We start from the raw sequence: 25,474 nt of genomic DNA, 5'->3' as shown, positions 1-25,474 counted from the left end.
CAATTTTCAAATTCATTTTTTTAAAAAAACATGCCTTTTTATCTTCAGTCCCAATGTAGTTTAGTATTTTTTTCCCACTACTTTTCAGTCGCCTCAAATGTAAACTGCAATAAATATTTGTCATTTCAGGAAGAGCTTCGTCCACAGTTTGAAGCCAAATATTCCCAAGTTGAGCGTGTAAATCCTATAACAGGAAAGCCTGAACCTTTTCAACCCTTCCCTGATAAGCTCAGCCGACTGATGGTGTCTGTATCAGGAATATTCTTCATGGTAAAGTCTCTGAAATCCTTTTGCAAAGGAAGTATGTTCTAGAGACAGTTAATGGTATAGCAGACTAAAATAAGAGAACTGGCTCACTGTAAGGCCTAGGCAATCATGACCATAAATCATATGTCTATTGTCATCCTATAATTCCCCAGTGGATTACACCAGCTTGTTGCTGGTGAAAAATTCATTTTTGACCAAATATTTACCATAGAGGTGTTGAGGGATATGTGGGCAAATCTGAGTTAGCTTAAACTATTTCAGGAAATTTTTCACCCAATGTTTTGGAAGAGGTCTGAAGGCTTTCAGGGGGGTCTCCTGAGAACTATAAAAAGGGGTGAACTGATGGTTTTCATACCACACTCAACAGCTGAAATAAACAAGTCTGTGATGCTTTCAGATCTGTGCTGTATTTAATTCAGATATTGATTGTTTGTGAGATGTCTTTTTTCCAAATAAACACATTCAGTTTTATCTGTCTTTAGATTTCATTAGTACTCACTGCAGTCTTTGCAGTTGTTGTCTACCGCCTTGTGGCTATGGAGCAGTTTGCCTCTTTCCAGTGGTATTTCATTAAAAAGTATTGGCAGTTTGCAACATCTGGCACTGGAGTCTGTATCAACTTTATGATCATCATGTCACTGAATGTTGTAAGTTCTTGATCTTTATTCATTCTGAAGTGCAATATAAAATATGTATTAAAATAAATAACTAGTATACTCTCTTTGCTTGTAGCAACTCAAGGCATCCCATATTACTCTACTAAGCCACTGTTTCTTTTGAAATATTTTCTTTCAAAAGGCTCTCTTTTTTTTTCTCTACCATCATGCCACCATTATATTATTATAAAGGAGTAAAACAGAGTTGTGTATAATATCAACATGAACCTTTATGCCTGTGTGTATTTGCTGCACTGGAGAAATGAATACCTGAAGTGTTTCCCTTACCATTATTCATTTTATTTGTAATCTCATAGCTGGATCATGGCAAGCACAGACAGGTTTGTAAGGAAAACAAAGCTCTTGCAAGTAAGCAGACACTCCAGGAAATGAACATCTAGTTTAAAGCTGGTTGTTCCATAAGGCAAAAATACAGGACAGAGCAATGTGCACAGATCTTAATTTCATTGTTTTATATTATCCTGGGCTGACAAATTTAAAACTAGAAATTCTGGCCTAACCATATTTTTAAAAAATCTTTCAAATAACTCTCATAGTCAGTATCTTAAATTAATTGCTAAGCACCTTAACAGTATTTGAAATTTTATTTTATAGCATATCTGGTTAAGTCAGTGGATCTCAAAAACTAGTATTTTCATATTTTGGACAACATGTTCCAGAAGCTCCAGCCAGCCTGGGAAGTAGTCAGGGGTTCTGGGAGCTGAAGTGCAAAACATCTGGAGGGTTAGGGATGTAAATCTTTGTAAATAATTTAGCCATTGTTCTCCATGCTGCAAGAAAGTTTTTGAAAACTGTGCAGTTTTGGGGGGCTATTGGCTGTCCAGGATTTATTCTATTAAAAGAAAATGTAAAAATCCATATGTGGGGTTTTGTGTATAAAACAGCATTATCTGTGAAGTAATCTTGTTCCTTGCACAGAAAATCATGGCTTTGATGCAGGAAACTTATTTTTGTGCCTTTTTCTGCAGTATGGAGCACCAAGGTTGAGAATCACTGGACTAAGCAAACTAAAATTAGCTGTTATTCTATCCCATAGACAAGAATGTAGCTCAACTTGCCCACAAGCAGTTTTTCCCATTTGTTTCACTGGAAATGTTCACCACTAACAAATGGGAGTGTGGCCTATACCTAGAGGGCTAGGCTTTTCCTTTCAAAGCAAAAATGGACAGAAGAATTTTAATTTAATATAAAATCTCTGAACATTCTCTGAAGATGCAGCCACAGATGCTAGCGAAATGTCAGAAATCAACTCTTCTAGAACAAGGCCACAGAGCCCCAAAAACCCACAAAAAACTATGGATGCTGGCCATGAAAGTTCGATTTCACAATATAAAATCTCTTGCAAAAGTATTTGATCTATAAATACTTTTACAGACTGATAGAACAATCCTATGTATATCATCATGGAAGAAGTCTCACAGCAAAGAAAAACAAATTAAGTTCAGTGCAGCCACAACGTATATACAATCAGCTCTCCATATCCATGGATCCTGCATCCATGGATACAACCATCCCTAGCATGAAAATATTGTTGATTTTTTTCCAAAAAACAAATCTTGATTTTGCCATTTCATATAAGGGACATTATTTTATCACCCCATTGTATATAGTGGAATTTGAGCATCCAGAGATTTTGGTATTCCTAGAACCAAGCCTCAGTGGGCATCAAGAACCCACTGTAATACATTCCTGGTTATTCCTTTTTATTTACCTCCATAAGGAGAATTAAAAGTGGAGATGTATTTTAATATAACCCCTGAAGTTCAAAGTGGAGGAGGGGGGACAACTGGATGGTCATTATATTATTCTTATAACGTTTGATCAGTTTAACTACTATAGGGTGATATTCATTACTGCAGTTACAGGTTCATAATCTAGAGTTAGAGATACATAGCTGATCTGTATTCAGTAGTAAAACTACATAGTCTTAGGAGATTATCAAATGGAGTCTTACGATCCTTACAAAGTGGCTAGGTCATCCCTAAAGCATGAGGATACGATTGCCAGTCGCACTTTTCTCCCATGATGAAATCATCATGGAGACGTTCCATCATTAAAGCATTCATGGAGCTGCCATTTCTCTTCCTAACAGAAGTGCCCATTATGCAGAGAAATGGCAGCTCCATGAATGCTTTAATGATGGGATGTATTCATGACGATTTCATCATGGGAGACAAGTGTGACCAGCAATCACACCCTCGTGCTTTAGGAATGTTATAACCACATTTTAAGGATGGTAATCCTCTGTGTGATTATCTCCTTACTGTTGAACTACATAAATGCCACCCTAGTCAACAATAAGAACCAACTGCCAGGCTGAGTGAAAAAGGCCCATTCAGCTGACAAGTGGGTGAAAGGGGAATAACATTTCCACCACCACCCTCTGCCAGCTTGACTATTAGAATCAGAACCCTTGTTGCAAGTCCTTGTCACAGCCTGGCTCACTGGCAGGTGTGGGGTGGAAACGTCCTCCTTGCACCCAGATCACTAACTGAATGGACCTCCTTCACCCAAAGAGCTGGCTCTTAAGTTCAACTGGGGAAGGCTTGGGCCAAGAGATGTTGCTTAGATCCCAAACACACTGCAGAAATAATCCAGTTTGAAACCACTTTAACTGCCCTGGCTCAGTGCTAGGGAATCTTGACAGTTGTTTATTGTGGCCCAAGTGCTCTCTGATAGAGAAGGCTAAAAATCTCACAAATTGACCGTTCCCAGAATTCCCTAGCAGTGAGCCAGGGCTGTTAAAACAGTCTCAAAGTGGATTATTTCTGCTGTGTGTTTTGGACCAAAATTACACCTCTTCAAATAAACAGCCAATCAAAAATTACAGTGATAGTTTGTAAACTGTGTTCATTTCTTATTTCTTTGCCAGGTGTATGAAAAAGTTGCCTATCTCTTAACAGATTTAGGTGAGTAATAGTTTTCTAACATTCAGTGCTGCTGTGATGAGTTGTATTCCTACAATTCTGGAAGTATCTATTAAACTTTAATAACTAAACTGTCTAGGGAAGCAGATAGTATCATAAATCACTTGCAAGATATCAATATCTGCTGCACATGAAAGAAAATTAGCCTGATTGAAGGAACAACATGTCCTACACTAATAATTACAAGAGATGAATCACATCCAAAGGCCTTATGAAATGTGTAGTGAATATGTTTGACTCATACTTACATTTTGCCAATAACTGCTCTGTAAGGATATCAGTGTGGATATTTGCTAAGAGGACATTTCGGTTTAGTGTAATGTAGTATAGTATAGTTTAGTGTTTTAATACTGTGATTTGGAGCATTATAAATACTCTTTACAGTCCATGGAAGCTCCTGAGGGGACAGAAGATTGGTACCCCAACTGACTGCAGTTATCTACCCCTAGAAACCTCCTATCAATGAATTACTGGCAAGCTAACATGGGCAAAAGAACCTGTGTTGTTTAATACTTGACAGGTCCCTGGAGATGCTTGCAGCTAAGCAAACTAGCAGGAAGCATCTCTGAAAAACATGAAAACTGCTGTCTGGGGGGAGGGGGGGAAGAGGGCTGCCATACTGAAAAGGTGATTTGCAGGGAGATACATCTCCTGGTGGAGGATTTTAGCCCAAGACTCATAGGAGATTATCACATGGGGGGGGGGGGGGGAGAAAGGCAAAATCTTGAGGTAATTGTGCGAGTGCACATCAGATTTTCAGATGACATCACATTCAATCAGGCATTATCCCAGGAATGGCCAGAAATTAAAAGGGAACAAACTATTCACTGGATATACCGTAAATAGCCTTCTCAATACCTCAAATGAAGTGGTATTGGCAGGTTGTGAAAGCTAATTGTACTTCAGTTGTGGTATTGACAAAGAAACCCAAGCATTTTAAAGGGGCAGCACCAGTTGGGGATCTTTCAAAGTTGAAGCAGCTGTGGGCAGCAGCCAGGAACATGTAAAAGTGAAAGGGATCAGATGGGAAACGTTCACTGAAGTGGCTGCAGCTGCGGGCTACAGCCAGAGACATTTAATTTTTAAGGGGAACCTACCGGGGTTCGCTCATTTTTGAAGTGGCTGCCAGGGATATTTAACATTTAAAGGGCTGCATGAAGCAGCCTGGAAAATTCAAAATTTAAATGCATGCACACAACAACCAATTCCCAAATAATATTTATTCATTTCCTGATATATGCAAAAACCAATCATGAGATTTTTGCACTACAGTGTGAAAATATTGGGCACTACAGCGCTACTGTTCCCTTTTCTGTTCACTAGCATGATTACTGCTAAATTGGCCCTGTGATAATCTCATTAATTTGTAGCACACAAGGTCCACCCCACACCCTCTTAGACAAGAATAATCTCTTTGACATCTCTTTGCAGCACTCATACTTCCATTCATTTTTAATCACATTTATATGCTGCCTGTGGAAACAAATGCATAATATCAATTCTTTTGGAGACTGTTTTTGTTTTGTTTTATAGAACATCCTAGAACAGACTCTGAGTGGGAAAACAGTTTTGCCTTGAAGATGTTTCTTTTCCAGTTTGTCAACTTAAACAGTTCGATTTTCTACATTGCCTTTTTCCTTGGAAGGTATGTTAATTTCAAGAGTTGTGGAATAAATCAACAGATTAACACTGTAGTTTCATGATGTATTAAAATTGTTTAGTCATAGATGAATATGTTTTGGATCTCAATACTATCACTTTGTTTGTTTGTTTGTTTGTTTGTTTGCTACTCCTCCATTCTGCTCAAGGTGTATAACAATTAGTGTTGTACCTAGGGGGTGAGGGGTGTGTGGACCGCACCAGGTGACACCCTAAGCAGGGGTGACACCACTGCTCCCCAAACACCTACCTTTATTTCAGCCAACAGGCCATAAAACAACAAAGTGTGTATAAAACGCATAAAACATATAAAACATATAAAGCTTATTAAAACAGACTATAGAACAGATATTCATGATGTACTCGTAATATGTACATTTGTATATATATATATAGAAGCACTCACAGATGCATTAGATAATACTAAGTCATAAAACACATAGCCAAAATGGATATTTGTTTGGGTATTCAGAATATAAAAGATAAGGCTGTTCATTTAATTTGGGTCATAATCTTACATGTTTCAACAGCAGAGAAAGGAATTTTGCCACTACTTCCGTTTTGCTTTTCTTAGGATCATTTAACAGGTACTCCAAGTACCAATTGTTAGGTCTACCTGGAAACTTAAGCAGGAGGGGAGAAATTAATCTTAGCCTCTCATCCTTGTAAAAAAATACAAAAAAATAGGACATGCTCTAGAGACTCAACAGAGCCTTCACCACAAGGGCAAACCCGTTTGTGGTAGAGGGTTCCCTTAAAGCGACCCTCTAGCACGGCTGAGGGAATAACATTAAATCTTGCTTTAGTGAACACAGCTCGATATTTTGGGATGGTCAGATTTTGCAAATAAAATGCCTCCCTCTCAAAATTGAACTGTAGCCCTAAACTGATGGGAGAGCAGGTAGTGCGGGCAAAAGATAGAGAATATTGAATATCAATATCTTTTGTACGACGTGCCAGAATCTGCTGTGCCCTGGGAAGATCTTGTGTAATGAGGAAATTGTTTGAGAAATCCACTCTCTGCAATTTTTCCTGGATGTTTTTAGACCAAAGAGTGGTATAATTATCTTTCATTACGAGTTGCAGGTATCCTGATTCAGGGCCCGCATAGAAAAGTTTCAGCCAGTACTTTAAGGCCCACGTCCAAGCAGTGCATTCCACTGAATGACAACCCGCTTCAAGCCGTAAGACGGCTGATGGAACACAGTTGGGTACTCCGAATAATTTTCGGAGGTAAGCTGAGAGAATCTGTTCTAATGCTGCGGAAAAGCCTAGGATCCAGATGGGGATTGTGGCATGACCTTGGCCTGGAACACCTTCAGTGTAGCGGGTAAAAATTGGCCTCCTTTAGTGTAAAAAAATCGAACTAATGCCTTGGCACTGTTATTTGCTGACTGAATAGCGGCAGACCTCTGGGATGTCCAACCACATGATGATTGAAATATTACTCCTAAATACTTAAAGAATTTGACTTGCTCTAATTTGTGTCCATTTAGGGTCCAATTGGATCGACTCTGGTTTTTAGAAAATACCATGATTTTGGTTTTACTATAATTGATGGTTAAGCGATTTTCTACACAGTAACCCCCATAAGCTCTCAGGATTTGTTTCAAGCATATTTTAGAAAATGAGAGGAGAACTGCATCATCTGTATACAGCAGTAGAACCCAAACACCTACCATTTGGCAGAAATGAGCTGTGGCATTCATGTTTCCCTTTAAAATGCTTTAAGGGATGGTGGGAGTAGGGTGAAACTCAGTGGGAGGAGAAAGGAGGAGCCCCGGAATTTTTAAAAATTAAAATTTCAAATTTCAAAATCTTAATTTTTTAAAAAATATATTTTTAAAAAAAATTCAAATGTTCACTATGTATATGTAAATACATTTAGGTTGTACATATGATTTTGTAATTTTAATTTTGCTAGTTGTTTGTGTCACAACTATTAGCATTATATTCAGTAGCATATGGGAATTATGATTTATGAGTAACTTTAGTGCAAAAAAACATTACTAAGGATTCTGTATGGTGTGAAATGGGAAGATGTCAATGGGAGGTGATGCCATGAGTTACCACCAGGTGTTTTGTACTTCACTTCCCAAAATCCCTAGCAATGGGCTAGTATATCTGGGAACTGAATAGCAGTAGCAATAGCATGTACATTTCTATACAGTTTGTCAGTGCACTTAAGCACTCCCTAAGCTCTTTACAATGTGTAAGCTAATTGCCCCTATCAAGCTGGGTACTCATTTTAGTGACCACGGAAGGATGCAAGGCTGAGTCAACTGAGAGCCCCTGGGTGGTATTGAACTCATCTTGTGGCTTGTGAGTGAGTAGTTGCAGTATAGGCATTTAACCACTGAGCCACCAGGGCTCCTGAAGTCCAAAAGAGCTGGAGGATCCAAGGTTGTGAACCACGGATATGGAATTAAATGGTACATTACAGAGAAAGTGAATTTATTTGATATCCCAGCACCTAAGTATAGTAAAGGCATTTCTACAAATCAGTTTTATGTGTATATAGATATAGGTTTAGACTTAAAGAATTCTGTGAATGTATATTTGTGATGAAAATATATACAGTACATCTCTGTTTCAGACGTTTTCACTTGGTATTCTTGCTTTGGGACAATGTAGTGGTTTAAGCATTAGACTATGACTCTTGAGATCAGGGTTTGATTCCCCTGTCAGCCATGGAAACTCACTGAATAACCTTGGGCAAGTCACACATCCTGAGCCCCAGAAAAAACCCATGAACCTTAGGGTTGCCATAAGTTAGAAATAACTTGAAGGTACACAACAATAACAAATAATCAATTACAAATATCAACCATTGTATATGGTTTGCAAAAGAAGCAGGTACTGGCTCTTCATGTGAGACTATAGAACAATATGGACCTTTCGAGATGTTTTTGAGGGTGGCCCTGTATAGACCAGCATTATATGCCAGCCTCGGGGCAGAGTGGGGGCATAGCTTCTGCATGCTGGCTCCCCCGACTCAGCCCCCATGCTGCCCCCACGCCATCCACCTCACCAGATGATGGGTGGTATCAGGCCACATCTTTGGTGCAGCACTTACATGCACTGTGCTAAAGAAGTGGTAAAAAGCCATTGCCGCCATGGCTAAGGCACCCTTTCTGCAGCTGCAAACCTACCAGGTTGGGGGCGTGGCATGCAGTTCCCATGTCCCTGATCTAGCAAGGGGCATCTGTAAAGCCACTATGACTCCTATCTAAGCCAGACAGCATGGTGAATTGTAAAGGGTGATGGTCATTATAGTTCATGGCCTAAATCCAGTTGCTGTTCTCAACTAGAATAAACCCATTGAACTGAAAAATATATCAGAATTTATGTAAATCCCATTGCTTCAGTGGGTCTGTTCTAGTTGGGACTAGCAATCAAATTTAGATCCTAAACATCTTGATGGATCTCGGTTGGGAAAGGTAGATAAACAGTTTCTCCTTAAAAGCATCTGTTGCTAAGTAACATGTGAATGCATATTGTGTTATCTGAAATGTATTGTTTTAGTATTGTTCCATGCCTTTCTTCCTCTAATTTTTGTCATTACTTGGTACCATTTTACTTATTCTATTCTGTTCTCATTGTCCTCAAACTCTTTGCCCCTAGTGCCACGTAGTCTGTTTTTTGTGTAATTCTCTTTATCAACGTTATGGATGTCATAACATAGAACAAGTGCATTTGAACATCATTGAGAAAAATAGAAACAAGCAAATATGTTCACAATTAAAACAACAGTAATCACTTGAAGTAGAAACACGTTTTCAGCACACACCAGAAGAATAACTAAGGGCAGGTACAGACCAGCAAAAAGAGCCGAATTCCTGGCGGTGTAGAGGCATGGTGTTCAGATAGCAGCATGCCCCCATGCTGCTGGGAAGCTGCACAGCTGACCACACATGTGGTGGCTTCACAGCATTTCTGCAGTGCAGCATTTACACACACTGCACCACAAAAACCCAGAAGAAACGCTGCTGTGGTGGCAAAAGTACCTTTTTCCTAGCACAAAAAGAAGTGGCTTTTTGCCACTTCTTTTTGTGCTGGGAAAATGCTGGATTGGGGCCACAGCGTGCAGTTGACACGGACTGATCCAGCACTCAAAGGGGCAGCCAGAAGCCACTCCTTCAGGGTGGTCTATTTCACCCCTTTGATGGGCAATTACTCTAAAATTTAGACTAGAACTAACCTAAACAGTTTTCAGATTTTTTAAAATTTCCCTATTCTAAATTCCACTAAAAAATAGAAATCTCATTTTACAGATTTGCTGGACGTCCTGGAAAGTACAACAAACTTTTTAACAGATGGAGACTAGAAGAGGTAAAAATATTTCTTATTCAGACCAGCAGACAAAATCATCATAGAATTAACATTCATTCGCACCCATTTGCTTCAATTTGCACCTTACTGATGACTAATGCTTTTTCTCCCAAATGTCTGGCACTTTACAATAGTTTTGCATGATTATAATAGCAAATGAATTTTAGTTTTCAGTGAATTTTATTTTTTTTTACAATATGGGAAATGATAGGATGCAAATAATTTTCAGTAATTGCCTAAAGCTAAAATCTTTAAGGAAATTTGAATATATTAACATTTCTTCCTTTAGTGTCATCCTAGTGGCTGCTTGATTGACCTCTGCCTGCAGATGGGAGTTATCATGGTTTTAAAACAAATGTGGAACAACTTTATGGAGCTTGGCTATCCGTAAGTGCAATAGAAGATATCATTTTCTATAAATAGAAATATAAAGATAAGCTGGAATTCTGTATCAAGTACACAGTTAAGTATACATATAACTTCTCCTGGCCTCCCCACACAAATCTGATGGAAATTTCATTTAGCCATGTTTTAATGACCAACAGAATGGACCTCCTTCTTCCCATGCAGTGGATACCTGGTAAAGTAGGTTGGGAGCAGGGAAAGTTATTACTATGGTAACAGTGTTAAAATCATGAATAAGAAGTAACTGTGAATATGAAACAGGTGCAGGTAAGTAAATCTAGGTAACTGTACCATATTCACAATTGCTACTTAGGGTGCTGCCAAAGTGCAGAATTAATGCAGTTTGACACTGCTTTAACTATCATGGCTCCATCCCATGGAAACCTTGGATTTGTTGTTTAATGTGGCACCACAGCTCTCTGACAGAGAAGGCTAAATATCTCACAAAACTAAAAATCCCAGATTTCTAAAACACTGAGCTGTGGCAGTTAAAGTTACGTCAAATTGCATTAATACTGTAGTGTAGATGTAAATGTAATGAGCTCTCATCACTAGTCCTAGCTTCTGCCAACCTAGCAGTTCAAAAGCATGCAAATGCAAGTAGATAAATAAGTACCACTTGGGTGGGAAGTTTCCATGCAGTCATGCTGGCCACATGAACATCGGAGTCATCTTCAGACAACGCTGGTTCTTCAACTTAGTATCGAAGATGAACACTGCTTCCTACAGTCTGTTATAACTAGACATTTGTGTCAAGGGAAACCTTTATCTTTACCTTTTAGATGCAACCCAAGACAAGATTTTGATGTTCTTGCCACAGTCATAACTCCCCCAACCTATTTTACTGGGCATTACTTGCATGGGAGCAGGAGGTCCATTTACTAATAATCATGGCATGGATGAATGATGTTTCTGTCATCTTGTGGGGAGACAGGCAAAGCAGATACAGAATTCAGGCTGTAAAATAGATGTTGTGACCTATTCAGGCATTATGCTGGTCAGCAACTGTACTTTTTACATAGCAATGGGTTTACATGTTCACTTAAGAATGAATTTAATATCCACTTGAACAAGCTGTTCCTCATTCACCTGCAGCATAGTGAGCCAGCTGAAAGTTTGGTCCAGCCCTCAGACACCCCTTCACTCCTACAAACTGAAATGACTTTTGGAACAGGCACTGGACATGGAATGGCCACTAGAACAACTTCGAGAAATGTCCTTCTGTGTAAACTTTGTTCAATAATTAGGTTTAACTGAAGAAATGCTTCTTTCACATTGTGATATAATCTGTAATTCAAAGATTAGTATGTGGACTGGCATGCAGATATATTTTGGAATTCACACTTCTTCACAATCATGGGGGATGTTGGATAACATATAAAATGTATATTTTAACATACATTTTAACATGCATGCTTGAAAAGAAAATATAATTAGAAATGCATATTATGAGAAAGTGTGCTGGGCATTCTTCAAAAAACACATTAATGTGATATGCACAACTGACATGGATTAAACATAGAATGGTCTCTCCAACCATAATTATAATGTCTTGGGAGCTGTAATAGGATAAAAATCAGGTTTTGTATTCATGATTTAATTTGCTGGGATCAGATTCTCTCTTTTTCACATCTCACACACAAACACACCAGTGTCACTGCTGCTACAAATACAAATGGGCTGGAGGGTTGGGTGCTAGCCAGGGATATGAAAACAGTCTTAGAGAGCCACACACTGCTCTAGGGTTACATTTGTCCATCTCTGCTGTAAAGTCTTGAACAGTAATGTTGTATTGTAGGAAATTTTCCAAGAACATTTAGAAGGGTCAGCTTGATGAGGTTTTGATGAATCCCTGCACCAACGGGGATTTTCTGCCCTTAGAAGATGAAAGCTCACAAGTAATGAGAATGGCCTGTGCAAGCTTAGGAAGAGAGTGATGACACAAGACATTGTGTGAGTGATCAGATACTTATTGTGATGCCATACATTTCACACTCTGGCTGTCCAATATAGGTTACTACAAAACTGGTGGTCACGACGCAAGATCAAGAAAGGAGGCCAGTTACTGGAGCATAAATTTTCTCTACCTCAGTGGGAAAAAGATTGGAATCTACAGCCCATGAATCTCCATGGTCTGATGGATGAGTACTTAGAGATGGGTGAGCATATTGACGGACACAGTTTTTTCTTATAATGGATACTGACAGATTCTTTTGGTATCATAAAGGTTTTTCTTTGTTATTTTAGACATGGTGCTCCCTCCTCCCCACTTTCTAATCATATGAATTTTCTTTCCAGTTCTACAATTTGGCTTTACTACTATTTTTGTTGCTGCTTTTCCACTTGCACCTCTGCTGGCATTGCTTAACAATATCATAGAAATCAGGCTCGATGCTTATAAATTTGTTACACAATGGAGGCGGCCGATGCCTGCAAGAGCAACAGATATAGGTAAGACAAATAACATGGTCTGCATTACAGTGCACAAATTAATCCAATTTGTCATTTTTAATCTAAGTATTTTATGATTTTTTCCAGGAATAACAAACAGTTAAGTTAAATGCACAAGTAAATAAATTAAAACTTATCTCATGAATGCTTTAGATCAACACATCACCTACATTTTACAAATAAAAAATTTATCAGAAATTATAGTTGTTTGTTTTTCTTTTAAAAGTGAAATATCTATACTGGGGTGGGCAACTCTCCATCCTATGGAATCCTGGGATTTGTAGTTTGTTGTGGCATCAGAGCACTCTGCAGAGAAGGCTAATCTCATAAAGCTACAAATCCCAAAATTCCAAGGTACTGAGTCAAGGCAGTTAAAGCGGTGTCAAATTGCATTATGCCATTCTCTCAGCCCTAATCTGATAAGGCAAAGAGTTTAATCAAAGGTCACAGAAAAATAACAACCAACACAACAATTAACATAACATTTAAAAACTCTCTGATTGGAAAGGGCAATGATTTACTTTTTAAACAATACGAGAAATAGCAGAAAAAACTTACATGTAATAATGTAACTTTGCATGCCCAACCTTGTAGAGGAGATCTGAGGGATGTTGGTGGAGGTTATAAACCTCTTCTGTCAGCAATATTCAACCTGGTGCCTGAGAGACATTACTGGCTATAGCCCAATCCTTCTACTACTCTTTTTAGGGCAGGACTATTGAGAAACCCCAATGTCAACTTTGTTTTGGACTGAGCCAAAAACAACTTGGAAATGTGAACCTGTGATATTTAAAATCACTTACATACAATGTTTTCTTGTTTTGGATTTAGTTATTCTTACCCTGCATTCTTTCCTAGGTATCTGGTATGGAATCCTTGAAGGAATAGGAGTCTTAGCTGTAATCACCAATGCTTTTGTTATTGCCATTACATCTGACTACATTCCACGTTTTGTATATGCATACAAATATGGTCCCTGTGTAGATCAAGGATACAGGCAGGAAAAGTAAGTACACTTTCTTTGTATATTTTTAGTTGATATGTTAAGTTTTTTATTATTTTGGCAGATGTTTCTTAAATGTTTCTACTTCCTTCCATCCTTTCACCTTCTGCTTCACCTCTTCTTAATCTTTAGATGATTATAACACTCAGAATTTTTTATTACACTTGTTACACTGGACTTAAATTGATTGCACAGAAACCAAGCAAAGCAGGCTCAGAAATCAACCATAGTATCTAGTCTGTACTGGATCATCCATTTTATTCAAATTGTAGCATCTAAAATGTATTATTATATGGTTATTACTTTAGTAACACAAACAAATAGGATAGCTGAGAAATTTCAACACTTTAACATGTGCTACATGATCCTGTTGTTAGAAAAATGAAATACTCCTACAACATTCCTTCACTCTGACTTCTTCAGAGAGGAATTTTGTTACAGAAATCTTGGGATATTTTTGCATAGTATTCTTCCTGCATTTGAGCATCCTAAAATGTTCCAAAGTGTTTTTCAGTGCAGAAAACAAGTATTATTAGTTTGTGTGTGGGGAAAAACAATTGTTTCATACACACACACACACACACACACACACACACACACACACACACACATGTTTCCTGAAATAAATAAAATAAAAAACAAAACTTTTATTTTTATGCCTCTTTTTGTTAAAACAATCAAAGTGGCTTACAATATTAAAAGAATACAAACTATCCCCCCCTTAAAAAAGAATTAAACAATTTAAGATTAAAATTACATGAGCAGAAAACACTGTGTCCAGCACAGGAAACACACTTTCTTTGTATAGAGTGTGGGTTTTGCACACCCAAACAAAGACATGTGTTTCTCTGTACAAAAAAATCCTCTAGGAAAAATTCAAGGTATGCAAATATTGGGAGAAAATTGCACAGAAACAATTAATACAGAAAGTTCTTTCCAACCCTAGGACAAACACAGCACTTTGTGATGGCCTGTATGCGCACTAGGGCTGAGCAAACATATGCTCGAAGCCCTTGTTGCACTGCCTGGACACCATTGTGGTATGTCCCCATCCACACGGTGTGCGCCATGATGATGCACACCGGGCACAGCACCCAAATGGCGCTGGACAGAAGAGGCATCATCATGGTGTGATAGCGCATCTATGACGCCCTTTCCAGGGCACAAGAAAAAGCTGATTAATGGAAGCATCTTTTTGTGTCCTGTGAATGCCAGATCACTGCTGCAGTGTGTGGTTGTCATAGCAACAATCTGGGGGGGGGGGGGAAGGGCCACCTGTCTGTAGAGGCCCACAGTATCTTGGAGAGGACATTTATAGCCTCAGAGAATAAATAACAAGACTCAGGGCATCCATGGTACTCATCTGATGTTCTTCATTCATATCACAACATATATGAAAACTGTTCCTTATGCAATAAATGTCTTCTTATTCCACCTGAGATTTTTAGTGGGATGGAGGAAGAGAATTCAAACTGCAATATCATTTCTTATGAACATTGTAGAATTCAATATGAAAATGTGGCTAAATCAGTTCTTGTTATGCTTGTTAAATTCTTTTAGCATTTAATTGGTAAAAATGTTTGACATTTTGTCTGGATGCCTCATCGGTGTTTCTATCACAACTTCTCACATTTCAACTGACAATATGTTCTCTTATTCTTTGGCTTTTCAGTTACACGTTTAATAGGTGGGTATGTATTAGGGGACTGTTGCTTAACACAGAGAGCTGTTATGGTTTTCTAATTCTGCTCCATCATCCATAGCTGTTTCCTGGCCTTAACCTTTGCCTTGTCTCCCATGTTAATCACACTGGGAGGAATAAAAGAATGAGCTTCAGACCTAAGCCTCAGTCATATCTTCACCCAATTCTGTCATTAAAATACCTTGAATGCAAACATTGTTTGATCATGCTTTCTCTCAGAATGTAATGAGATCAATATTTATTTACTTATTGAATGTATTTAATTCATTCACACTCAAATATATCTACCCTCCCCCTCAAGTGAATGGTGAGTTCTCTGTTTTTAAAGCACTTTTTTGCTCACAAACTGTTGTCATAAAAATAAATAAAAATATTAAAGTGTACTGTGGAAGACATGACTTCTGCATTATTATTATTATTATTATTATTATTAAATGTTATTTTATACTGCTTTTTCAGAAGATCAAAGTGGTGTACACAAAATTTAAAACCAGTTACAAACACATCATAAAATAGATAAAACCAATAACACAATATACAATATACAAATCTAAAACAATCATTCAAAAGGGTGAGGCAGAACATTGATGGCATCAAAATACACAACTTCATTTTCCAGAGGGGAAGGCTTGACAGAAGAGGAAAGTTTTTAGCCTCTTTTTGAATGTTTCCAGGGGGGTGATCAGGCAGAGTTCCTCAGGAAGATTGTTCCAGATTTTTGGGGCCGCTACTAAGAAGGCCCTCTGGGATGTAGTAGCATATTTAGATGATGAATTTCTAGCAAGTTCTTCCCGGTTTTTCTGAGTGTGCGGGGCGGATTATATGGGGAGATGCGGTCCCTCAAGTAACTCGGGCCCAAGCCATGTAGGGCTTTATAGGTAATAACCAACATCTTGTATTGTGCTCGGAAGTGAATAGGCAGCCAGTGCAGATCTTTCAGAATCGGTGTTATATGGTCAAACCTTTTCTACGATATTGCTGCTCCCGAAGCTTGATTCCAGTCAACAAGAGATGGGCTTGTGAATATTCGTATTAGGATCTCATGAAGATTTCACTACTTGGCAATGACATAAGTACAAATCAAAGGACTGTGCTACACTGAGGAGATCAGTTCTTCCCATGATCTCAGTAGGCTTTGAGGGGTTTTAGTCATGGGGGTAGACCAATCCATACCATAAAGGCCAAAGAAGACTCAGAGTTTTCTTAAATCCCGGTGTCTAAGTTAGAATCCTTGGCATACTCTGGGGCTGCATGCCTCAGGATGCTTCAATGAGCCTGGCATAAAATCTTGAAGAACAAAACAAAATAAAAGCCATCTTTGGAATGTAGTGAGACTGCAATCAGAAATACCTAGACACAGTTCAGATTTTCCACCACATGCCAAGTGTTTCAGCACCTAAGATTTCATATGGAGTGCCCCTTTCAAGACAGGTTCCATGCATTTGTGTAACAAGTATCTGTCCAGACAACAGGATCAGGGATAATTGCTCTTATCGTCTATCATTGTAGCCTACTTTTCATGCCAACAGTTGTATCCATTATGTCATTACTGAGGTCTTCATGTGCTGTAGCTAGTATTAGCTAGTACTACTAATAGCTAGTACTAGCTCATATTGTGTGTGACTCTAGTGCACAAAAGATAACATTTTTATATTGCCATTTGGTATCATTATTGCAATGATTCTAAATTTTTCAGTTTGAGAAAGGGGATCTGGCTCCATTCAGCACCCACTGGTGTGTCACTGTGAAAAAACTGAACATGCAGCTTGGAGAAATTTATTTAGTACCAATTTTTGCTTCTTATATATCAAGTAAAATTGTATACCCAGAGAGACATACTCAAATCCTCCAGCTATCCCAGTTCGGTTTGATTAATCCTCTGCTGTTCCACTTTTTCTGCTGCTTGTAAATTTTCCCATTTTCTTTCTTCTCCCATTTTCTTTATCCTCAACTTACTTCAGTTACTGCTGAGTTGAAGGTGAAAAAGTAGTTTGCATTCAGTTAATCCAGAAGTTTGGGGGGGGGGGAGGGAAAGGGTAAATCTTATTCTTTCCTGTAGTTTCAGGCAAAAGCAAACTGTTGCAGCATCTCCAAGGTTGTGTTTTCTTCCTCAATAACTTTTGCCACATTGGCCACATTCAGCTGTAGCTTGGCCACCTGTATCTAGTTTTCATCTGTAAAAAGTTGGAGGGTGTGCATACTTCTTCAGAGTATAAACTTCATCTTAATCATTCAAAGCTTTTTAGGTTTCTTGCAGCATAAATCCTGCTATACCATTTGAAAAAAAGAGAGAATATTTTTACCCTCATTATCCATTGAACATACAGCAGGCATGGCATAACAATTGTAGACAATGGTGATGGCAAGGAAGGTGAATAAGACATGCTTTGCATGCACAACTTAGGACAACTCATTCTTCACTTGTAAATACTTACTTGGTTTTCATTTTCTAGGTGTCTGAAGGGATATGTCAACAGTAGTTTATCAATATTTGATCTGAGTGAGCTTGGCATGGGATATTCAGGATATTGCAGGTATGTGTTACAGAAATAACTTACATAATTACAAAGAAGTGATTATTCCATTTGCTTGAGTAGGTCTCACAAAACTGCAGGATGCTTGAATTCATTTTGTCCTGCCTTGATTTACAGAGTTGTTAATCTAAACTTTTCAAATTTCATAGGAGTCCATCTGTACTGGGAATCAGATTATGGTGTCGAAACTGTCCTACCAAATTTCTTTTATAATATATTTATTTATTTATTTATTTCATTTATATCCCACCTTTCTCCCTGGAGGGACCCAAGGCAGCTCACAGATAAAACCTTTAAAATGGCAATAAAATTCAAAACAATCAAAACATCTATATCCAATATAAAATCACATAAAATATACACAAGTTAAAAACAAAAGTAAAAACCCATCTGCTCCATAAAACCACCCTGCTATGCATTATATACAGATAGCCTGACAGCATAAAAATGTTTTTACTAGCTGGCAAAAGGCCAGTAGAGAGGGGGCCAGCCTAACCTCCGGAGGAAGGGCATTCCAGAGGGTGGGAGCAGCCACCAAGAAGGCTCTCTCTTGTATCCTCACCAGGCAAGCCTGTGATATTGGCGGGACGAAGAGAGAGCCTTCTCCTGCAGATCTTAGGGCTTTCACAGGTTCATATGGGGAGATACAGGCCTGTTACAGACTGCCAAAATAAAGCTGCTTTGGGTCTCTTTGGAGGTATGCTATTTAAATGATGCATGCATCCTAAGAATCCGGAAGCTGCACCAAAGCTGCCCTCCAGTGCTTAGGAATGGAGTGTGGCTTTGGCGCGACCTCCAGACTCTTAGGACCCATGCATCATTTAAATAGCATACCTCCAAAGAGACCCAAAGCAGCTTTATTTTGGCAGTCTGTAACAGGCCAAAGTCTCTCAAATAGTCTAGACCCAAGCTGCGTAGAATTGTGCCCAGGAAAATGAACAGGTAGCTGTTTTAAAACAGTGGAGCCATTTTAACAAGTGAGTTATATGCTCCCTGTAACTATCCCCAGTCATAATTCTGGCTGCAGAGTTTTGAACCCACTGAAGTTTCATTTTACAATGAATAAAGTGAATCATTTTTATGTTTCTATGCATTATATAAGTATGTTTCTTTATTTACAATGTTTGCCCCAGTTGCTTAATATAACTCTCTAAGCCTTGAGGCCGATTACAACAGTACAAACCATAACAAAAGATAAACCTCAAAGCCAAACAGAGCAGCAAAAATACAATAAAAGCTGAAACCTAATTTGAGGATCAGTCACAAAAATAGTCATTTGGAGGAGGTAAACTGTAAATTCTCTCCAGACGCCTGCAGCAGAGAAAATATTTTACATCCACATTAGAAGTTATTCCATAGTTTTGTAGAGATCACATTAGAAGCCCTGCTCCTTGCCACAGATGTCTTGAACACATAGGTTTAGGCCTTCCCATAGGCTTGTAAGGAGCCTGTAAAAATGGTGGGTCTCCAGTGATGAAAAATAAATTTCTTCCAATAATATTAACCTCATTGTACTGAAATCCATATATGGATTTGTATAATGCTTTCATCAGGCCAGTGAAAAGATAACCAGATTATACATACTTTACACTTGATCTTAGCCAAAAGGCCAAGAAGCGATGAGATTATACATACTTTAGAGATATCTAGGGCGCGGTACAGAGTGCCGAAATGAGGAGCCTCCTGAGTGCCTCTCTTTGCTCCACAGGAGTGCTGCAGCAAGCAAATTGCACAGTGCTGCTGCGTAGCAAAAATGGAGTGCCTGGAAGTGGCTCCTTTTTCTGGGCTGCTGCAACACAGCAAAGCACCAGAGATGGTGCGATGATGTCACAACTGCGCCGCCCTGTTTGGAAGCGGCACAACTGCAACGTCCTCGTTACACACCCTGTCTGGTGGGCACACCGCAGCTGCAGCTTGCCCATGACGTCCTAGGGTTGCAGGGTGTGTGTATGGCCTACCCTTGAGCAACCCTAGCACATCATGGGCATGCCGCAAAGGGCCCATCTGTACCGGGCCTAGGTCTTTTTATCAGTTGTTGTTATGTGCATTCAAGTAACTTCTGATTTATGACAACTCTAAGGCAAACCTATCATGTGGTTTTCATGCCAAGATTTGTGTTTGGTTGGGGTTTTTTTTGGGGGGGGAGGTTACTTTAGCCTTGTTCTGCAGCTAACAGAGTCATAGTCTAGTGCCAAACACAGTATAACATGCTGAATCTCTCTCTTCATCAACACAATGTGTTAGCACATTCTGCACTGTATTTTGGGGTCCCCATATTTCACTTCTCATATCTAGAGATAGCATGTTTTTGAGATATTTATGGCATTTCAGGAATAATTAGTCCACTGTTGGCTTCCAGCCAAGCTAGCCTGACCATCCATCCTGGGGATATTTTGATTCAATCACTGTTTTTTGACACACTAAAATTAAAGCCATCAACCAGGCTGGAATCCCATTGTCAATTACTGGGAAAGCACATCCAGCCTTTGTTACCTGACAAGATAGTCCACGACTTGGAGCTACATTTTAGGTAGATGTATGGTTCCAAAACCTAACCTCTGCACATACAGCCGGCATGCACCTCCCCACTGTTCTGTGTCACCTCCAGACTTCCCAGGCTGAGCCACTCCAGATTTCCATCAGACGGGTATTTTTCACCACCCTACAAATCCCTGAAACTCCACTATCCCATTTCTATATTTTCATTTTGGTTACGTCTCTATTCTGTATCTCTGTGAATTGCTTTTGTATGCATGATTGCACTCTGCATATTTTCTAAATAAAACCCTCTTAATTCACCCAAAAACTGAGGGTTCTCCTTAGTTAGTAGTGAAATAAACAGGTACAAATGGCAAGGGTTACCCAAGCCTCTTGCAAAAGCTAATTTCCCTGATATTTGAAGTAACACTGATAATTGGTGGGGACCCCCCCCAGACCCCCCTTACCATTCTTTGGGAAACATATGTTACCAAAAAACAAAACAAAAACAAAACAAATGAGAAGAAAGCCTGACCTTGTAGAAATCATGATATCTGCTAGTTCAGAAGCTGGTATTCATATGGTGGAAGAATGGTTTGCAGGCATTCAAATAGCAAGAGATGTGATTGTTTCAAGGTTTGTTTCAGTAAATGGTCCTACGACTGCAAAGAGAAATAATTTCTGACTTTCCTGTATCTGAAAATATAAAATGCCTCCATTCTGGGTGAAACACAAGGGCGTTTATCAGACAGGGTCTCTGCCACATGGAACTGGGGCTCTTCCATACTGGGCGATTCGAATTCGCGTGATAACGTGAATGTACTTTCATACCTGGGAGTCCTTCCGCATTGGCAGGATTCGAATTGCCCAATCCGCATTCGCGCGAAGTGTATTCAGTGCAGAATGTTTTTCCAAACCGGACCTTAACATGCGGATTGGCCGATTCGTATGGCCACCTCGCACATGCTCAGTGGTGCCCTGCATGGGTTGCGACCTTAAATGCTTCCGGGGTGAAAAGGGAGGTCACATCCTTTTCCTGTTTTTCGTGCCTGGCTTGACAGCCTGGTAAACAGCTGGAGAGCAAGCTCATGCGCATTAACAATGCGATACAACGTGCCCGTTACTGTTTCCTCTCTGCATTCCTGCTTGGTTTTAATGTAACAATTACCTTCCCTTGCAACAAATTAGCAATGCCCGATGTGTGAGTGTGTGTATGTATTTGAACATAGGCATGGAAATATATATATATATATATATATGTTTTGCTCTAGGGGTGTGTGTGTGTGTGTGTGTGTATATATATATATACACACACACATACATATTATTACATATGCTCTGTGTGTGGGTATATATGCACACAAATAGTTGCATTTGTGCGGTGTGTGTGTATATATATATATATCTTAAAATATATATATTGATACATAAGTAGATATACCTATAAAATAGCATATGCTCTGTGTGTGTGTGTGTGTGTGTGTGTGTGTGTATATATATATGCACATGTATGATTTCACATGCTCTGTGCGTGCCTTGGCATGTATATGTATGTATATAATATTGTAACTAAATTTTCTCTGTGAGTGTTGGTGTGCATATATATATATATATATATGTGTGTGTGTGTGTGTGTGTATGTATATATATATATATATACACACACACACACACATATATAAAAATCACACACACAGAGCTACATATTCCCTGGATCTGTGTGGGTCTGTGTGACTGTGTGTGTGTGCGCGCACACACACACACACACACACACATATATATATATATGGAGATATATATGATTACATTAGCTCTAGGTGTGTGTGTCTGTGTGTAAGAGTGTGTGTATATACACACATATGAAAATTATACACACACATAGAAGTACATATGCTCTGTGTGGGTGTGTTTGTATGTATTTATATATGCGCACATATATATGTACATGTTGGCTGTTTGCGTGTCAGTACACACACACATACATATGCATATGCATATATATGTAGTTTCATGTGCTCTGTGGGTTTGCATATATATATGTATGCATATGTATGTCTATAATTTTGTTACTACATGTTCTGTGTGTGTGTGTGTATAGATAGATAGATAGATAGATAGATAGATAGATAGATAGATAGATAGATAGATAGAGATAGAGATGTTTATATATTTATAAACACACACACACACACACACTTATTCCCTGGATCTCTTGGGGTCCGTGTGTGTGTGAGAGAGTGTGGGTACAACGTAATTTGCTGTAGGTGTGTGTGTGCATTTCTGAATGTGTATGTATATATTTGTCTATGTATATATGTGTCCATGTCTGTGTGTATATATATATTTATATATATTCACACATATGAAATCACATATGCTCTGTGTCTGGTGGTGTATATATACATTTATATATGTATGCATATATATCCAGCAGTTTAGTAAATAGATAGACCAAAAATCATAATTAAAATCTTTTATTTAACGATTGCTTGTCTCCTGGGCTTTTGTACAAGTTGGTGCTGGGGAAGTTCGGAAGAACACACCGAGGATAGACAGGGCAAGGTATTCCCCCAAGCAAGTCCAGCAAAAAGCGGGGATCCCAACTTCAGATGCTGCAGTGTCCAGAAATGTCATCCCCAGCATGCTGCAGGATCAGAAAAGAAAGGCAAACAAAGAAATATTACTTGATATCATACCCAGAAACACTCATACATGTACAGGAAGGTCTACAGGCGGGTAGATAACTATAGCTAGGAGCGATCATATATATGCACATGCTAGTTATGGGAGGAATGTTCACATGGGGTTCACCATTTCCATCCTATGAGGCTGAGAGAGTGTGACTTGTCCAAGGGCTTTCTCTGGGAGGGTTGCAGGTCAAATTAGGGGGACAGATAGGGGGCCTAGGAGAAGGCAGTGGATGATGGGATCGGTGGCAGGCAGAAGGAGAGGTGTAGAAGGGCCCCTGGGGGAAGGCAGTGGATGATGGGATTGGTGGCAGGTAGAAGGAGAGGTTCAGATGGGCCCCTGGGGGAGGCAGTGGATGATGGGACTGGTGGCAGGCAGAAGGAGAGGTGCAAATGGACACCTTGGGAGAAGGCAGTGGATGATGGGATCGGTGGCAGGTAGAAGGAGAGGTTCAGATGGGCCCCTGGGGGAGGCAGTGGATGATGGGACTGGTGGCAGGCAGAAGGAGAGGTGCAGATGGACACCTTGGGAGAAGGCAGTGGATGATGGGATTGGTGGCAGGCAGAAGGAGAGGTGCAGATGTGCCCCCCTGGGAGAAGCCAGTGGATGATGGGATTGGTGGCAGGCAGAAGGAGAGGTTCAGATGGGCCCCTGGGAGAAGGCAGTGGATGATGGGATCGGTGGCAGGCAGAAGGAGAGGTGCAGATGGACACCTTGGGAGAAGGCAGTGGATGATGGGACTGGTCGCAGGCAGAAGGAGAGGTGCAGATGTGCCCCCCTGGGAGAAGGCAGTGGATGTTGGGATCGGTGGCAGGTAGAAGGAGAGGTTCAGATGGGCCCCTGGGGGAGGCAGTGGATGATGGGACTGGTGGCAGGCAGAAGGAGAGGTTCAGATGGGCCCCTGGGAGAAGACAGTGGATGATGGGATCGGTGGCAGGTAGAAGGAGAGGTTCAGATGGGGCCCTGGGGGAAGGCAGTGGATGATGGGATCGGTGGCAGGCAGAAGAAGAGGTGCAGATGCCCCCCCCGGGAGAAGGCAGTGGATGATGGGATCGGTGGCAGGTAGAAGGAGAGGTTCAGATGGGCCCCTGGGGGAGGCAGTGGATGATGGAACTGGTGGCAGGCAGAAGGAGAGGTGGAAATGGACACCTTGGGAGAAGGCAGTGGATGATGGGATCGGTGGCAGGTAGAAGGAGAGGTTCAGATGGGCCACTGGGGGAGGCAGTGGATGATGGGATTGGTGGCAGGTAGAAGGAAAGGTGCAGATGGACACCCTGGGAGAAGGCAGTGGATGATGGGATTGGTGGCAGGCAGAAGGAGAGGTGCAGATGGGGCCCCCTGGGAGAAGGCAGTGGATGATGGGATCAGTGGCAGGTAGAAGGAGAGGTTCAGATGGGCCCCTGGGGGAGGCAGTGGATGATGGGACTGGTGGCAGGCAGAAGGAGAGGTGCAAATAGACACCTTGGGAGAAGGCAGTGGATGATGGGATCGGTGGCAGGCAGAAGGAGAGGTTCAGATGGGCCCCTGGGAGAAGGCAGTGGATGATGGGATCGGTGGCAGGCAGAAGAAGAGGTGCAGATGGACACCTTGGGAGAAGGCAGTGGATGATGGGATCGGTGGCAGGTAGAAGGAGAGGTTCAGATGTGCCCCCCTGGGAGAATCCAGTGGATGATGGGATCGGTGGCAGGGAGAAGGAGAGGTTCAGATGGGCCCCTGGGAGAAGGCAGTGGATGATGGGATCGGTGGCAGGCAGAAGAAGAGGTGCAGATGGACACCTTGGGAGAAGGCAGTGGATGATGGGATCGGTGGCAGGCAGAAGGAGAGGTGCAGATGGACACCTTGGGAGAAGGCAGTGGATGATGGGATCGGTGGCAGGTAGAAGGAGAGGTTCAGATGGGCCCCACGGAGAAGACAGGGGATGATGGGATGGGTTGCACACCGAAGGAGAGGAGCAGAAAGAATATTGGAAGAACACCCCCCCCCCCCGTCACAAGCGGGTAAATTTAAACCCCACTTTGCAGACAAACCCCTGGAAGGAGTGCAAGCTTACCTTCCCCCTGCGCCAAGAGCGCTCCTCCCCCCGGCTTCCCTGGAACCGGCAAGAGGAAAGAAGGAAAAGTGGGGCAAATTGCAACAGGGCATCATGGGAGAGTTGGAATCTGGGGGTCTTGCGACGGAGTTCAGGATTGGGAATTCACACCAGACCCATTCGCACTGAGATCGAACAGAGCCCCAATCCGGATATCGCCAATGCACTTATTAAGTGCACTCGCCAACACGCGCCAAAAAGAGGAGCCAGTACGCACTCAGTTCGGAGGCCCCGCGGAAGGGGCGCACTTCGCGCGAATGCG

At 40.6% G+C, this 25,474-nt stretch overlaps 1 protein-coding gene and 1 pseudogene across 6 annotated transcripts in view; one reads left to right on the top strand and one right to left on the bottom strand.

Annotated features, from left to right (window-relative positions):
- Positions 1-25,474, top strand: part of ANO3 (anoctamin 3) — a 259,393-nt gene that overhangs the window by 227,138 nt on the left and 6,781 nt on the right. For 4 of the 6 annotated variants that reach the window (XM_089521335.1, XM_089521336.1, XM_089521334.1 and 1 more), the window contains 10 exons: positions 130-270; positions 750-914; positions 3,817-3,853; positions 5,405-5,516; positions 9,805-9,862; positions 10,152-10,249; positions 12,281-12,426; positions 12,566-12,718; positions 13,577-13,724; positions 17,877-17,957. In XM_089521335.1, coding sequence (XP_089377461.1) covers positions 130-270; positions 750-914; positions 3,817-3,853; positions 5,405-5,516; positions 9,805-9,862; positions 10,152-10,249; positions 12,281-12,426; positions 12,566-12,718; positions 13,577-13,724; positions 17,877-17,957 — 1,139 coding nt within the window. Of the gene's footprint in view, positions 1-129; positions 271-749; positions 915-3,816; positions 3,854-5,404; positions 5,517-9,804; positions 9,863-10,151; positions 10,250-12,280; positions 12,427-12,565; positions 12,719-13,576; positions 13,725-15,393; positions 15,825-17,876; positions 17,958-25,474 lie in introns of those variants that run through there. The other 2 variants (XM_089521338.1, XM_089521337.1) reach the window with 2 other exon arrangements.
- Positions 19,371-19,578, bottom strand: LOC149314532 (U2 spliceosomal RNA; annotated as a pseudogene).

This window comes from Sceloporus occidentalis, unplaced genomic scaffold (assembly GCF_023333645.1).
Source record: "Sceloporus occidentalis isolate IW3139 unplaced genomic scaffold, rSceOcc1.0.p SCAF_4, whole genome shotgun sequence".
In the NCBI taxonomy this organism is placed as follows: Eukaryota; Metazoa; Chordata; class Lepidosauria; order Squamata; family Phrynosomatidae; genus Sceloporus; species Sceloporus occidentalis.
This window is presented reverse-complemented; position numbering and strand designations above follow the sequence as displayed.